This window comes from Sorghum bicolor, chromosome 10, assembly GCF_000003195.3.
Source record: "Sorghum bicolor cultivar BTx623 chromosome 10, Sorghum_bicolor_NCBIv3, whole genome shotgun sequence".
Taxonomy (NCBI): Eukaryota; Viridiplantae; Streptophyta; class Magnoliopsida; order Poales; family Poaceae; genus Sorghum; species Sorghum bicolor.
Window position 1 is genome coordinate 7460516 of NC_012879.2, and position 15219 is coordinate 7475734.

Consider the following 15219-nt stretch of genomic DNA (forward strand, 5'->3'; position numbering starts at 1 on the left):
CCTGGCGGCGGAGCAAGGGGGAAAGGGAGAGAACTTCCGGTGCCGAGGAGTTTTAACGGCGAGGGCGACTTATCCGGCTTTGGCAGATCCTGCTTGCGCTCGCCACCGAAGCAGCTGCGCGTCGTCGACGCTCGAAGAACCGGCCACCAACGGCAAGCAGCTGCGTGGCAGCGCTGGTGACACTGTTCAGCGACTGAAGCCCCCATCTTCAGAGATCAGAGCCCTCTCCAACAATCCTCACCCAAAATACAAGACCCATTTATCCTTTGGGTAGCGCTACAGGTAAAAGGTTCCATACCTATTTTTAGTCTTCTCCAACAACAAGACCTAAAAGACAACACTCTCTGCAAATGGGTCTTGAGGAGAGAGGATACCCAAATTTAGGTTATGCCTCTCCTGATACCCAAAGTGGGTCCTCTGTATGGGTCCTCTGTTGGAGGCTATAGGTATTGTGTTGGAGACCCATTTTGGGTTTGGGTTCCCAAATGGCTCTCCTGTTGGAGATAGCCTAAGAGCAACTCCAACAATTTGCTAAAACTCACTTGGCAAATCTATAATTTTGCCAAGTCTCAAAACCAAATGCAAGTAAAAAAAAGGTTTTCTCCAACAGTTTACTATTTGGGCTTGGCAAAAGAACTTGGGCCTTGTTTAGTTACAAAATATTTTGCAAAATCGACACTGTAGCTTTTTCGTTTATATTTGACAAATATTGTCCAATCATGGACTAACTAGGCTCAAAAAATTCGTCTCGTCAATTTCGACCAAACTGTGCAATTAGTTTTTATTTTTGTCTATATTTAATACTTCATGCATGTGTCTAAATATTCGATGTGACGGAGAATCTGAAAATTTTTGCAAAATTTTTTGGAACTAAACAAGGCCTTGGCATCCTAGGATTTTTGTCAAAATCACAAAATTAAACCTCCAACAAGTTGGCAAATTGGGATACACGTGATGCCAAACGATGGAGGACTTGACATATTTGCCAAGTGAAGGGGGAATTTTGCCAAACTCACAAATTGCCAAGTAGTTTTGCCAACTTGTTGGAGGCTGTTTTTTATGATTTTGACAAAAATCCTATAATGCCAAGTGATCTCGTATAGAAACTCGATGATCACCCTTAGCAAAAAGTTGTTCACAAAAGATTACTGGTTTGACAGATAAGGAATTTTTCAAAACATGCAAAACACACTGAAAACTGAATTATGTTTTCAGAGTTGCGAAACAGTTTTGATTAAGCATTTTCGAACAATTAATTAGTAGCCGAGCAGTGATCAAACATCACAACCAAAGCACATTATCTATCAAGCTTCGAAAATATACTAAAGTTGAAAAGTCACATTAAAACCCATTTGAACAATACGGCCATTTAGCACCATTAGTACAGTAAACTTTTGTCACAGTGACTAACAAGATTCATAGCACCCTGGTTTTCCAATAAACTATTTACCGATCGAAAGCCTCTGGGCTATGTTTATTGGATTGAGGAAGATATTCAGACTCGCCTCACACAGCATATCCCAGATGATTTGGAGGTCCAGAAGAGGAACATCTTCAGGAACATCAACTAGTACACCATCCCTTCCCCTCTGCCTCCATGCTTCAAACGCAGCTTGAGCGTCATCAGAATTCCGAACGGTCAAAATCTTAACCAGAGGAGGAGGCGGGAAGGAAGGCGGAGGTGGTGTAGGCTCCCTGAGCTCGAGGGGCGGCGGCGGCGGTGGAGGTGAGGAGGTCGGTGGGGAGGTCGACGGTAGTCGGAGACCAAATTCTTCCGCCCAGCTCTTGAACAGCTCTTCAGCAAAGGCTCTGTTCTTCGCTTGTTCGGATGGGTCGACGCCCGGAGAATCTTGGCCCGCTTGTTCGGATGGGTCGACGCCCGGAGAATCTTGGTCGCCAGGAATGGCTTGGCCCGCCTCGGGAAGACCGGCGCCAGCAATGAAACCGGAGCCGTGGCCCGCCGATTCGCCCACGCAAGAAGCGGCCGCAGGAGCAAGAACGTTGCAGTGGCCCGCCGCCGCCGCTCCCGTGTGCGTCTCGAGGTAATCACCCGCCTCGCGAGGAGCGACTTCTTGGACGGCGTTTCCGTGCTTCTTCATGGCGTCGCCGGCGGGGAGCATCCCGTGCGGCTCCGACTCGCGGTTCTTGACGGCGTTCTTGCCGGTTTCCTCGTCTGCGCACGGAGGAGGATTGGCGACGCCCAACCCATGACTTCGGCGTACATTGAGCACCGCCTGGCGTCTGACGGCGCGAATCCCGGCCGCCTGCCGGAGCGCCGTGGAGAGGAGCCGCGGGTACGGCACGCCGCTCCGAGACCGTGACGCCCGCCGCTGTTTCTCCTCGCTTTGGACGGCCGCGACTGCCTTCTTGAACAGGCGCCAACTCCCGGGCGGCTGCTCGTCAGCCATCGCACTAAGCGTCAGGTTCCGGTGACGATTTGCTTCGTGGGAACTGGGAAGGGAATTGCAGATCAAGAACAGAGAGGATGAAGAAGAAGGCTTCTGAATTCTGAATTCTGTTTTCGTTGGGACGGTTCGCCGGCGGGAGACTGTTCCGAGCTATATATGAGGCAAAGCCCAGGTACACACGCAGGCCCACTATTCAAGCCCAACAAGCCCATTAGCCACTCGAAAACAACTGATCGGAATGTGAGATACTGTCTTCATATCCTTGATCCATGTATTTTCTGTAAACACATGTGGTTAGATTTCAGTTAATCAACAATGAGGGACGACTTGCCTTCCAAAAAAAATGAGGGACAACTGCTAAAAGACTTATGCACACATGAATGAACAAAGTATAAATAAAAATTGCACTAGTTCATGGGTAAAATATTTTTCTCAAGGTAATACTAATTATGTGCTTACAGGAGCATCGTTGGTTAAGCCAGTCACGGGTCCCATGGTAACCTTCGACACTGCAGCGAGTTTGCGAGTTCATGCTTCTCCACCATCACCTCCTTCATCAGCTGATAGTTTTGCAGCACAGGGAAAGTACGTAGTGGAGGGAACTGAGCCTGTGCGGCTGTGCCACTGTTGCTTCCTGTGAGTCAAGGCGAGAGCGCATCTAAAGGACGGGAGGAGCATGACATGTGTTCAGTGAGAAGCTTGCCTTGGAGCCTTGGAGGCATTTCGTCAAACAGTGGTTGAGCTTCATCCATGTCAATGGCTGCTCCGGCTGCTGGAGCGCTGAACTGTGCGATCTGCTTGCATGGGATTGCACACAGGGTACGGGGAAGCTGCGAACCACAAGCACTGCTTCTGGTTGCCTGCATCATCACGCGTGCTCCTGCTCTTGCCCCCGCTAGCTCAACAATCTCGGTGCGAGTCGATCTTCCACTCGCGCGCGTCTCTGCTGCTTTGACGATGGCCTCCCACCTTGTGCTGTGGAAGGGGTCAGGCCGCAGCCCCCCCGGACGAGGGCCGTGGTGGAGCGAGACGCAGGTAGCGAGGCGTATGAGGTGAAGAGGCCGGTGGCCGCGCCGGCGCCGCTAGTTGGCGTATGCTTGCCGCCGCGGCCACCGGCCTGCACTTGCAGCGGAGGGAGCTCGCGTCGGGGATTGAGACTTGGCCGCTTGGGAGGACCGGCTGGAGGAGGACGTCCTGTGGCTGTGGGTGGCAAATGGGACGAGCCCTCGGCGGCTCGACAGAGCGGGTTCGTGAGTCTTCGTGATTGTTTGGGTTCCTACCTTAACGGGTGATAGATCCGCTAAGGTCTTTTTTAGTTCCAAAAAATTTTGTTTTGGGACACTGTAGTATTTTTGTTTTTATTTGACAAATATTATTTAATTATAAACTAACTAAGCTCAAAAGATTCATCTCGCGATTTATAGACAAAACTGTATAATTAGCTTTTATTTTTATCTATATTTAGTGTTTTATGCATATGCCGCAAGATTCAATCTGACGAGAAATCTTGAAAAAATTTAGCTACTTTTTGAAACTAAACAAGGCCTAAGATCTTGATCGTACCGTCGATATTGCAAGTTCACCAGATCCTACGGCTAATAGGTTAACCGGCGACGTGGCCCGATCCACTGGCCCGCTTTTGGTTCAGAGAAGATTCGCTCCACAGCATTGAAACTCCAGATCCTCCCCAGTCCCCTCTTCACATCATCAAAACTACTAACGAGTGACAGAGGACACACTAATTCAATGAGTTAACTTCTTTCAATTTCAATAGATAGATGTCATAAGATATAAGCCCGAGTGTTAAAAAAAATCGTTACACGTTACAAAGCCAATCAGATACAGCTATCGCAAAATTTGGATAAACCACGTGCCCAAAAGAAGTATATACACCACGAACTGCCAAGGCACATCTCGTTCCACCAAGAGCCTGCACATGAAGTTGATTAGACATTAACTCAATAGCAAGTAAATAAATCTCAATCACAGTAAATGATGAAGCATCAACTAGGCAAGTATCATGATTTAGTATTTTGCCTTCTACACTCTCAGAAGCAGTTTTCTAACTAGGGTTTTTAGATGAACCACAAGCTTCGAGAACAGAAATTAACATGTCGTTTAGTAACTGTCATCGTTCTTATGCAACTATGCATCCGCAATGCTTGATTTAGTAGTTCATTTGAGGAATGCTGATTGTCGATCTAATTATGCCAGCAATTTTGTAAGGATAGCCAAACAGCCACATAAGTATCAAGTTCACCTTCACGTATCACTGATTCATTGTGCAGAATAGCACGTAAGTCCATAGGTTAACCAATCTAAAGGATGCAGCAACTGATGTTTGTATTGAATTATGGGGAACCTTGAGTTAGTCCAAGTTTCTTGAGAATCTGCTTCTCCTGTATTTTATCTATGGCATGTCAAGAAAAACAAACACACAGGAAAGCTGCTTGCTGGTTTACAGAATCCAGCTGTACAATGCATTTCCTGATGATGCATTTCAAATGGTACCGAGGCAGTTAGCAACAAGAAATGTGTTTTACCACATAAAATTAACATTTCCTGAGAGAAGACATCTAATGTACATCCTGTTATCATTGCTACTGCAGGCATGCCAAAGAAATAGACAAGTACTTTCATTGACACAGCAAAACAAAAGGAAAAACATCAAAGCGAATTCAGTTTTTAGTTTTTACTGAAGAAATGACTCAAGTCCTTGATATTCTTGAATAAGCAGGCTACAAAATCACATGTTAGGATACATTCTTCATCAGGGTCATCTGTAAAATTTGAGTGCAGAGCATTTCCAACAATGTCCACTATTGGAGATGTTGTCATGGAGGATTCCATGCACAATATGGCAGCAATGGCATCAAGTTGTCTAACCTCATTTCTGAACATTAGTCTTGCATGTGCTGCAGCAGAAAAAATAAACGGTAAGAACAAAGGAATGAAAGGATCAAGAATAGCAATTGTGAAAGGAAGAAAAGAACCATAGGAGATCAGAACAGACCTTGTGCTAGCCTTATCAAACTTTCAAGCATGCGCACCGTTGTCCTTGCTGCAATTTAGAAGCTTATTTTTTAGAGGCTGCAAAATGCCAAGGCTAAAGAATATGTGCTTGTCTAAGGCTAACCTGCATTATGTGTTCCTGATTTTCTCTGTAGCTGATAATAGCTCGAGATAACTCTTTCTGCCTCCTTTGTCAGCACTGGTTTAAACTGTCTCCTTACATAATTGATGTACCTTAAATTTGAAATACTCAAGTATTATAGTATTATTAGTATTCGCAATGAAAGACCGAAAATTTTCAGGACAGAACAGCAGATATAGCTAAATGCACTTTAAACATTCTGCTGCTCATTAGCGATCTGATAAAACAGCAGTTTCAGAAGCTGATAAATTAGGTGAGGATGTTAAAATAAATTTATTTGTATTGCAACACATCAAAGGCCTCCACCTTCTCAACTTGGGGAGTGTCCACTCTACATCAGAAGCATTTGTCTTATCTTTCTTTTCATCTAAATTCTGCACATTGAAAAAACATTTCTTAATAGATTTTCTGTTCGATGACTGACAATTTATAGATTATTTTCATGCATATGGATTAAGTCTATTCAAGATGCAGTCTGTAGTGAGTCCAACTTAAATAGAAACAAAACATACCTCCAATATATGAGATGAAACTATTTCATCCCAAGCAGTATTTTGTGTATCCAGAAGAACAAGAACTATATCAAATCTACTCAACAGTGGTGCTGAAAGTGTTGTATTCACAGACAAACCTGAAAGGAGAAAAAACAAAGATATATTCAGAGTGGGAAAAGGCCATTTTTGGATGTTCTGAAGAAAAAAGGGTACCAAGAAACTGTACTTTCAGATACCAAAGACGTGCAGAAGTGCAAAACCATGTGACAAATAGAGAGAGAGAGAGAGAGGAGGAGGGGGGGGGGGAGGCGATGAGGAGATCCTGAGCGCAGAAACTCCAAAAAAATGGTTTTAGCAATGTTAAGGTTTTTTATAATGATTCTGCAAACCTTTTACTTTCTCAAAATAGAAGTATTTTACAAAACCGTAGGATTTTTCAAAAATAAAAAAATTGTATCCAAAGAAAAAAAAATCTAAGAACTTTAGCAAGGGACAACCATAAAATCTTAGAAGCATGCATTTGTTTTTTTTTATGCCTTGCTAAATTAATATTGTTAAGCAAATTGAAAATGGTTTGCCCCAAAGTACATGTTATGGAAGTCCTCCGAGTGAATCTTAAGAAATTAACTAGCCAATAGCTCAATAACACCATCGCGTTATGGGTGAGAGTGGAACCCAGAAGTAAATATGCCTGTAACATAGTGCTGACTTCTGACAACATTTTACTGAACTAACTAAGCTATATAATTGCTTGATGTGTAAAAGCACTACTTTCATCAGGGTCATATTGCCCTTTCGGATTCGTGGCACCGAAGACAGTAGTCCTTGTACTGAGTGTTGTAACTAATCCAGCCTGCAAGACAAATAAGTAATAATGCTGAGTTAAAGTCCACACTAGTAACTGTCAGCAGTACAGAAACTGGCAATTTTTAAAAGCAGTAGTACCTTCGCAACACTTATTGTCTGTTGCTCCATGGCTTCATGTATTGTTGTTCTGTCATGCTCTCGCATGCTATTGTGAAGAATGTCAGATTTAGGTGTCATAGATCTCCATGATAAGTAGGTCATATAATAATCATATTTGCATTAAATTTGGCACCATGACTTATAAGAAGTATCAACACCACAATAAGACGAGCTGTGCATCAGGTAAAAATTATGCATGCATATTATATCTGTTTGGACATCTTATACTAGGCATGTGTATACATCTATGTACCACTCTTATCGGACGTCAGAACTGCAGAGTGCAGAGGATGGTGTTAGTACTATTTTGTATGCCCAGATGAGTTTTAATATAGTTTAGGAATTGGAACGTCTTGAATTTCAACAATGATACAGCACTATAAGGACGTATTTCGATCACTTCTACATCTCACCAAAATTCGTCAGAGAAGTTGAGGTGGTTGTTTAGTTTCCGTATCTTGCCACAGGTTAGGCTGCCGCACTTTTCCCTTTGCCGTGACTTGTCTGTCGTGTTGGGGACACTACCCAAACAGGGCCTAATTGCACTAGTAAACAATAGTAAATAGAAAACTGGCGATTGATAACCTGTCAAATTCATCTATGCAGCATAAACCACCATCAGCCAAAACAAGAGCACCAGCCTCAAGCATCCACTCCCCTGACAATACACCCCCACCACCGCCATCACCACAAAAAAGAAAACAAAATCGTTGTTAGATGCAGATGAAACAAAAAACAGCATAATGATATGTCAGACGTAGTACCTCCATCCTTGACAGCTGTGACAGTTAAACCAGCACTGGTGCTTCCAAGACCAGTTGTGATCACAGAGCGGTTGCTCAATTTAGCAGCAAACTTCAAAAACTGGGATTTACCAGTACCTGAAATTCAATGGAACAAAATATAGTTGCAATTTTGTCTTTCCTTTTCTAAATAATGTTTTCCTTCGTTTTACATAAATAGTAGGGTCAAGCTTTTTGCCTACTATTACTGGCATACCCATCATATTTAAGCAATGGACCGATCTATTATCTCATTGTGCTTCGCTACCCCAGTCTCGCTGGCGCAGTAGCCAACCACAGCTCCCCAGCTGCACTGACAAGGTCGAGGATCATGTCCATAAACTTCTTACTACTACCCTCTCTGATCAAATCCATCCAACACAGAACTCAGCATGACAGCGCTTAGTTATTTTAACTGGCAGTTAAAAAAAATTCTTCTGATGACTCCTTAACATTGTTACCAGGACACCAAGTCTTAAAAATTGTTTCTGAGTCAGTTTATTGACACCCTGGTCGAGTTCCAAGTGATTCCAGTCAACTCCAAAATCTATGGCTGAAGTGACTGGAGTCCAAGTTGGATTCCGACACCCATGTCCATGTCCATGCAATAGTCTCTCGGCGCATAGTTACAACCTCTATTCTGTTTTTTTATTGCATTACAGGCACAACTCCTACCTACTCTCAAAAGAAATCCAGCCTTGCAGCCCCCATGGAGAAATTGCTACTCGTGCTGCATGTCATGAATACAGTACCTGGATCACCAACAAGAAGCATATGGGATTCTCCACGAACCTTTGTTCCAGAAGCATCAACATGCTGCACTCCACCAATTAATGTAAGAGCAACTGGAATCATTAAACATTGTGATGTTATAATATGTTTATTTGGCATATGACAACTTCAAAAAGCCTGCATTTTTACAGGAAAAAAAAATCTAGAATCAAAACAAGAACTCGCTATAATTTAGGTTTATAATATAAATTAACGAAGTATTTTGGAGCATGGAGTCATTATCAGATGCTACCAAGCATTTAATATAGAATATAATTCTGTTGGGGGTTCCCAGCCATTTGATACAAATTTAACCAGGTGATTATGGATATTGAAAATCGAGCAACACCATGGAATCAGCTGTGTTATTTTAAGCCTTGGGACTTGGGATTTATGAATCACATGAGGGTGGACGCATGGCACACATAAAGAACAAGACAGGATGAATGAGCAACTGAAAATTGAATTATGTCAGGTTTTTGGTATAAGCTTTTCAGTTTTCTGTTTGATAGCCATTGTGTAGTGCAGTTAATGTTGTTTAATTATAGTCTGCCAGGCACAGCTTGATGATAAATTACTTCAATAGGTCATAGAGAACCACATACAAGTGAAATAAGTAAAGTAAAGAAAATACTCTCTTGCTCCTATAGGAAGTGAAAAGAAAAGGTTAGCTAGGTGAATGACTTATATTAGTCACACTGCTTTAAATTTGTGTGCAATTTAATTCCTAAGAGTGTATATCAAGGTTAGCTGCACAGTTGTACAACTACTTGACTAGTTAATAGTAGGACAACAATACAGTTTAGTTACATACCTGCAAGCTTCACCGTGAATAGCCCATAAATTTGAGGACAGATGCCTTTCAAGATTAAATTTCTTCCTGTGTATAAGAGACATTGAATAAGCAGTTTACATTAGTACAGTATTGGGTAATGTAAACATTAATGTAATAGCTGCAGTAGCATTCAATTTGGTTCTTTCGCTTGGATGGGAGATAAGCTATTTTCAAACAGCTTGATCAGAGATAAGAATTGAAGTTGACTTAGGACAAAAGCTAAGGCATAAGATTTAATTTAGACATTTTTGTTGGGAGTGAACCCACTATAAAATATGGGGAGGCCCACTTCCACAGTTAAGCAAAGAAAATAGTCATTTCCTCACTCAAGGTTTATGATCACCCAACCGAAGTCATGGTCCATCCCTCTCTTATAGTTATAGCCCCTTCCTCTTCATCCTCCATTGCCCATCCCACCTTAGTGGTCACTGGTCAGTACAGTATTTATTAACTAAGGATCTAAGGAACCACCTCCGAGAAGGCAAATAAAGGCTGTGCGGATTGTGGTCCATAACTGTTTTTCAGTGGAGTTGGACTAGAACATCCTATGCTTTGTCTGAACTCCAGATCACACCAAATGCACCAGCCACCAGGGAAGGTTGCAATATCAGCATTCAGCACATCTGTCTGACCACTGCAGCACATAAGTGTATTATTTTTTCCCCTACGATGATATCCTGTGTCGTCAGCATCATCCTCACTTCCTCAGCACTGGGCTGCAATGTCACATTGCATTGCAGGAGTGCAGCTGATCACGTGCCGACATGAGTCTAAGTGGATCGTCTAAGGTCCACACAAACTCACCTATTTCACACTGACGTAGACAGTATATTGTAGTACAGGACAATGTGATGCCATGCCTCTCACCAGCACATCTTGTGACAGTGCTCCATCAAACACAAAACATAGCAGCCGGAGCTAATTCATGTTGTGCAGCCACCCAATCCTTGCCGGGATGCTGCCCAGTGCACTGCAGGAAGATGGTCTTCCCAGAAACTTATTTATACTAATTGGCAAGTGAAATGCATTATTTGTGCTTAAAGGGTAGAAAGTTAGGTTTAGATCAGTCTAAGAAACACCCAGGCACAGAATAAGAACCAGAACTTAAGCACCTTCTAGGGGAGCATGGTCTTCCCAGAAACACCCAAACTTGTCTCCAGTTTCCGCAGGAATGTCTATATCAGACTTCAGCTCATTTGTTCTCCTAAATGCACAGTCATTCGTAAACATAAGAACAACAAATGAAAGGAACTGACATTGTTCAAACTTGAACCAGAAACAAGAAACCATCCATTGGACAAATAAAAATAGCTGCAAACTTCTACAGTCCAAACATATGACTACCTCTGATGACATCTGATCTGAGTACTTTAGTAGATGGTGACAAGGAAACTACAATGCAGTGACTAAACAAAACTAGTCAATGAGTCAGGTCACAGACTGTAGACAAAGGCCCCTATTTTGTTGGCTGCATACAAGCCAGGCATAAGAAAGCATGAACAATTTTTCAACTAGAATTAACATGATAAATCTTATTACTGATTTGTTATCACAGGATTGATCTGGATGCATGAACAGGACCCTCCAGATTCTTATCAAGCATACCACGCTATGAAATACTTCAAAGAATAAAGAATTGAAATTGACTAATCGCATAGCTCAAAGTATGACTAAAACTCTAATCTAATGATCAAGAGATTCAAAGTTAATAGAATCAAAACTTGCTGAACAACCTAATTATAAATAATCAAATTACCTCACATAATTAGCAAGCAGCATAGGATCAAGGTTGGACCGCACATCCTTAATATCAGGAGACCATTTGGCAGATAATATACCCGTAATAATGACATCATCTGTAGAAACAACAAACATGGCTAAGCATAATAATGGATGACCATTATACACAACTCATGTAGTGCATACAACATATTCCTATTTTGACGTTTTCATCTTCAAAATATCAAGAAACCAACATTGAAATGCTATAAAGTGAACTGTTCAAGCTGTTCCAAACTATATCAAAGCTCCTGAATTTTTTGAGCTCTGAAAACAACTGAGAAATTTGAAAAATGGGGGAAAAATAATGCAGGATAAGGACTGAGGTCATGGAGGACAAAATAATACCAATAGTCATTCCACATGATCCTATGGATAAATCACAAAGAGGCTGCTTACCTCCAGCTTTAATGCTATCAACAAGGTCATCCATCAAAATTACAGGCATGGAGCGGGGTATAGACCCAATACCAAGAAGCTGTACATTCTCTTGAATTTTGATTTCTTGGTAATCATGGCAAATGGTGCTACCTTCTACGAACTGAAAAGAAGCACTTGTACAGCCTCTTGAAGCCTAGATGCAGAGCAAAATTATAAGTAGTAGCTTCCATAGCAGTTCAAGCAAAAGTACAACCAATTATAAAATGTAACAGGCAAGAAAAATAGTACTCCTATCACGGAGAACAATGCAAATGTTCACTACATGTAGACAGATATATGTAGAACAAGAAAAAAACAGCAGTAAAAGAAGTAGAACAAGGAAAAAAACAGCAGTACAAGAATCTACTAAGGAAATCAAATACCTTTGGGCACAATGGAGGAAGATTTATACGATTCCTAGCCTCCAGCTCAGGATAGACCTCAAAGCTGTTCAAGGTAAAGAAAATCTAGGTATTGCCTATCCAGTGTATGAAGGTATGTTACAATGTCCAACAATTCTTCTTAGAAGAAATGATGAGGTCACAACATTTCTTGCTATATGTCAACTTGTCAAGTCACAATATAATCATCTGGAAGTTTATATAAACTTTCAAGGCAATCAACAAACAGTTTTCAACTCTGAATATCCCCACCAATTTGTTGAAAAAAAATATAATATAACCAAGGGTAAGAATGACAGAGACTCCTGCTAATGGATCTTTTAGCTTACAGACTCAAGTAACCCAAATAGGCTTCCCGTTTGGATGGGTGAAACATTTCTAGTTCTGAGCGGAATCACTTGAATCACCTTGAAACGTTTTTCATTTTAAAACTGTAACATTTCACCCTACATCACCTTGAAATGTTTCTCATTTTAAAACTAGTAACATTTCACCCTGAATCATCTTGAAATGTTTCTCGTTTTAACACTGGGAGGTAGAATCACCCAAAAGGTTGTTTCCAACTGATTCTAGTTCATTTCAGCGGAGTATCTGGATCAGTATCAAGGAATTGAGCAAGTGATTCTGTTTGAACAGAGAATCATTCATTTTTAGGGAGAATCTGGATCACTACCAAACGGGTGTTTAGTGTTACAAAAATGTAACAGAAATTATATAATCTTGCCAGCCCAGCTAGAAATATGAAACTCCTCTTTAGTTTTAGAAAAATTCTCTCACATTTTTAAAGGACGCTTCTACCTAACCAGCTTAATGGGTAGATATCCATCTGAAATAACAGAACCGCGCTGATACAAAATTTATTGTGATGCTTCACCAGCAACCAGCCCATATTTGTCTACATATTGAAGAAGTCCTGAAATATGAATCACAGACCTGTGTTTGCACTTCCTGCACATGTAGCACCTCTCATACTCAATCATCTTCACACCACCTGATCTGATCACAGTTCCCTTCAGAGCAATCAATTTCCTCATATGCTTCACCCTCACCTTTCCAATACTTGGGGAGACCTCTGCAAAAGTGCAAAACACCTTCATCACCACCAAACTTCGGATATGATGAAGTGGCCCACCAAATCACCACACAGGCATTCGAACGGGCACAAGAGTTGCACACGTGCGCACCAGGGAATTCTAGCGGCGATCCAGTGACATCAATACGCACATGCACGGACTTCTTCGTCTCTGTGGTTTTCAAATTCCCCAGTTTCTTCAACACCTTGTCCTGCAAGGCAATATTAAGGTTTCAGAAAAAAGAGTGGGGAATTGACATGGAGAATTGGAGATGCAGGAGGTGGTTGTATGCTCAGATGGTTAGCTGACCTGGGCCCATTGTGCGGCGTCTCTGAGGAAGGGCAGGTACGTACAGGGATCTAAGTAGAGCTTGCCGGCGAACTTGGGGTCGAACTCCATAAGCTCAGCGAATCTGCGAGAGGAGATGGGGTTAGGGTTTGGTGAAGGGGAACGGGAACAGTAACGGGAACGGGAACGGGAGGAACTGATCGGGAGGACGCACTCAATAACAAGCGGGAAATGGAGCTTGGAGGGATCGTCGTCGAGGAGGATGCGGTGAATGTCGTCGGCGTAGGATTCGAAGAGGAAGTCCGCAAGCGTCTGCGCCGCGAAGGGCTCGTCCTCCTCCGACGAGAACATTTGGGCGGCGGTGGGGATTTGGGCGGGAAACGGCGGAGGGAGGAGGCGATGATGGTCAGAGTTGGTGTACAGTATGGAGCGGCTCTGTAGTGTAGTGGGCTTGGGGAAAACACTACTGATTTGTTTCGTGGGCTATTCATACAGTGCCGAAACCAAATTTGGCAGGCCCATGCCCATATGAGCGCAGCGCATCGGTGATCGTTTTCGTGGCCCGACTTTGGTCTCGTTTGGTTTTTGGTCTCTTTTAAGGTTTATGCTTGTTAAATTATAATAAATCAATAACTAAGTTATACATGATCTAATGAGTATGAAATTTTTACCATAGTTTAAACATATAATAATTAGTCCAACATAAGAAATTCACCACAAGTGTACCATACAAACTATAGCTATGAATTATTCTAATTAATTATAGAAAAATACAGATCTAAAGCTACAATAAAAATTTTGTACTAAAATGTACTATATTATATGTTCACTATGTAGATCTACTTATTTGGAGTCCAACAAAATCAGATTTACTATTTTATGAATTTTATGTGATTTACTATAATTTTACAAATATTCAGTCAAAATAAATAAAAATAAAAAAGACAAAACTGCCTTCAAAACCGCTCATAACATGTCAGGGACGTAATATGCATGGTTTCAAAAATTTTGGTTTTTGGCTATTGTAGCACTTTTATTTTTATTTGACAAACATTGTTCAATCACAGAGTAACTAGGCTCAAAAGATTCATCTCATAAATTATAGGTAAACTATGCAATTAGATTTATTTTTATCTATATTTAATACTCCATACATGCAACCAAAGATTCGATGTAACGGAAAATCTTAAAAAATTTTGTGAACTAAACAAGGCCTCGCACCTCTATGAATATTTTTGAAAGGAAAGAGTACCCCACTAATTCATAGATGTGCCTTAAGTTCTCAACTAGTTCTCTCAGAGCAACTTAAAAGAGACTTTTTATGTTGTTATCAAAAATATATCCTTTTTAATTTAAAGAAATAGAAATTTTGGTGAAAAAAAAAATCATCTGACAATCTCTCCAATTGGATAATATTGATAACTCTATTCCGGATTTATTGCTAACTAAGATGAAGAACGAAGATGACTCCTAAGAGTATGCATAGGATATAAAAAAGTTATTGAAGAGTATAAATATATGAAAAATAACTTTTACTCGAATAGCTCTCACAACCAGATTTTTCAATTTCTCCTAGTAGTGTAGGGTTCTCTTAGTGTTTTAGCATTTAAAATTTAGTATAAACTTTTCCTAGTAAATACCTTCTAGTGAGGATTCCCTAGTGTTTTGACTAGTGGTAGTGTTTTATTACTAACTAAAAACACTAGGAAAACTCCACCATTTTGGTCGTGTCTCTAACTGATGATTTAGAGAGTAAATTTTAGAATTTGGAGATGCTCTTATACACCATTTAGCCTATTATACATTTGTTTAAATGCTACGTAGTGGTACGTCAATTTCGTTTATCGA

The 15219-nt window shown here is 41.2% G+C and overlaps 2 protein-coding genes across 4 annotated transcripts; both read right to left on the reverse strand.

Annotated features, from left to right (window-relative positions):
* LOC110431309 (transcriptional activator MN1-like) lies at nucleotides 1299–3672 on the reverse strand. The gene is made up of 2 exons (XM_021450295.1): nucleotides 2868–3672; nucleotides 1299–2686 (listed from the first exon to the last, which is right to left on the reverse strand). Exon 2 carries the CDS (start codon nucleotides 2406–2408, stop codon nucleotides 1443–1445), a length of 966 nt encoding a protein of 321 aa, XP_021305970.1. The 5' UTR covers nucleotides 2409–2686; nucleotides 2868–3672; the 3' UTR covers nucleotides 1299–1442.
* LOC8080047 (probable DNA helicase MCM9) lies at nucleotides 4148–13769 on the reverse strand. Of its 3 annotated transcripts, XM_021448787.1 has the most exons (21): nucleotides 13586–13768; nucleotides 13393–13495; nucleotides 13195–13294; nucleotides 12944–13082; nucleotides 11993–12056; nucleotides 11589–11763; nucleotides 11167–11266; nucleotides 10523–10614; nucleotides 9390–9455; nucleotides 8557–8649; nucleotides 7787–7903; nucleotides 7608–7680; nucleotides 7002–7068; nucleotides 6828–6909; nucleotides 6075–6193; nucleotides 5869–5936; nucleotides 5545–5654; nucleotides 5422–5469; nucleotides 5171–5323; nucleotides 4669–4818; nucleotides 4148–4338 (listed from the first exon to the last, which is right to left on the reverse strand). In XM_021448787.1, the coding sequence occupies exons 1-20, from the start codon at nucleotides 13720–13722 to the stop codon at nucleotides 4760–4762; spliced, it is 1965 nt and encodes a 654-aa protein (XP_021304462.1). In that variant the 5' UTR covers nucleotides 13723–13768; the 3' UTR covers nucleotides 4148–4338; nucleotides 4669–4759. The 3 variants fall into 3 exon arrangements, with proteins under 3 accessions (XP_021304462.1, XP_021304463.1, XP_002438061.1); XM_021448788.1 differs by lacking the exon at nucleotides 4669–4818 and having other exon boundaries at nucleotides 5295–5323; XM_002438016.2 differs by lacking the exons at nucleotides 4148–4338; nucleotides 4669–4818 and having other exon boundaries at nucleotides 5063–5323; nucleotides 13586–13769.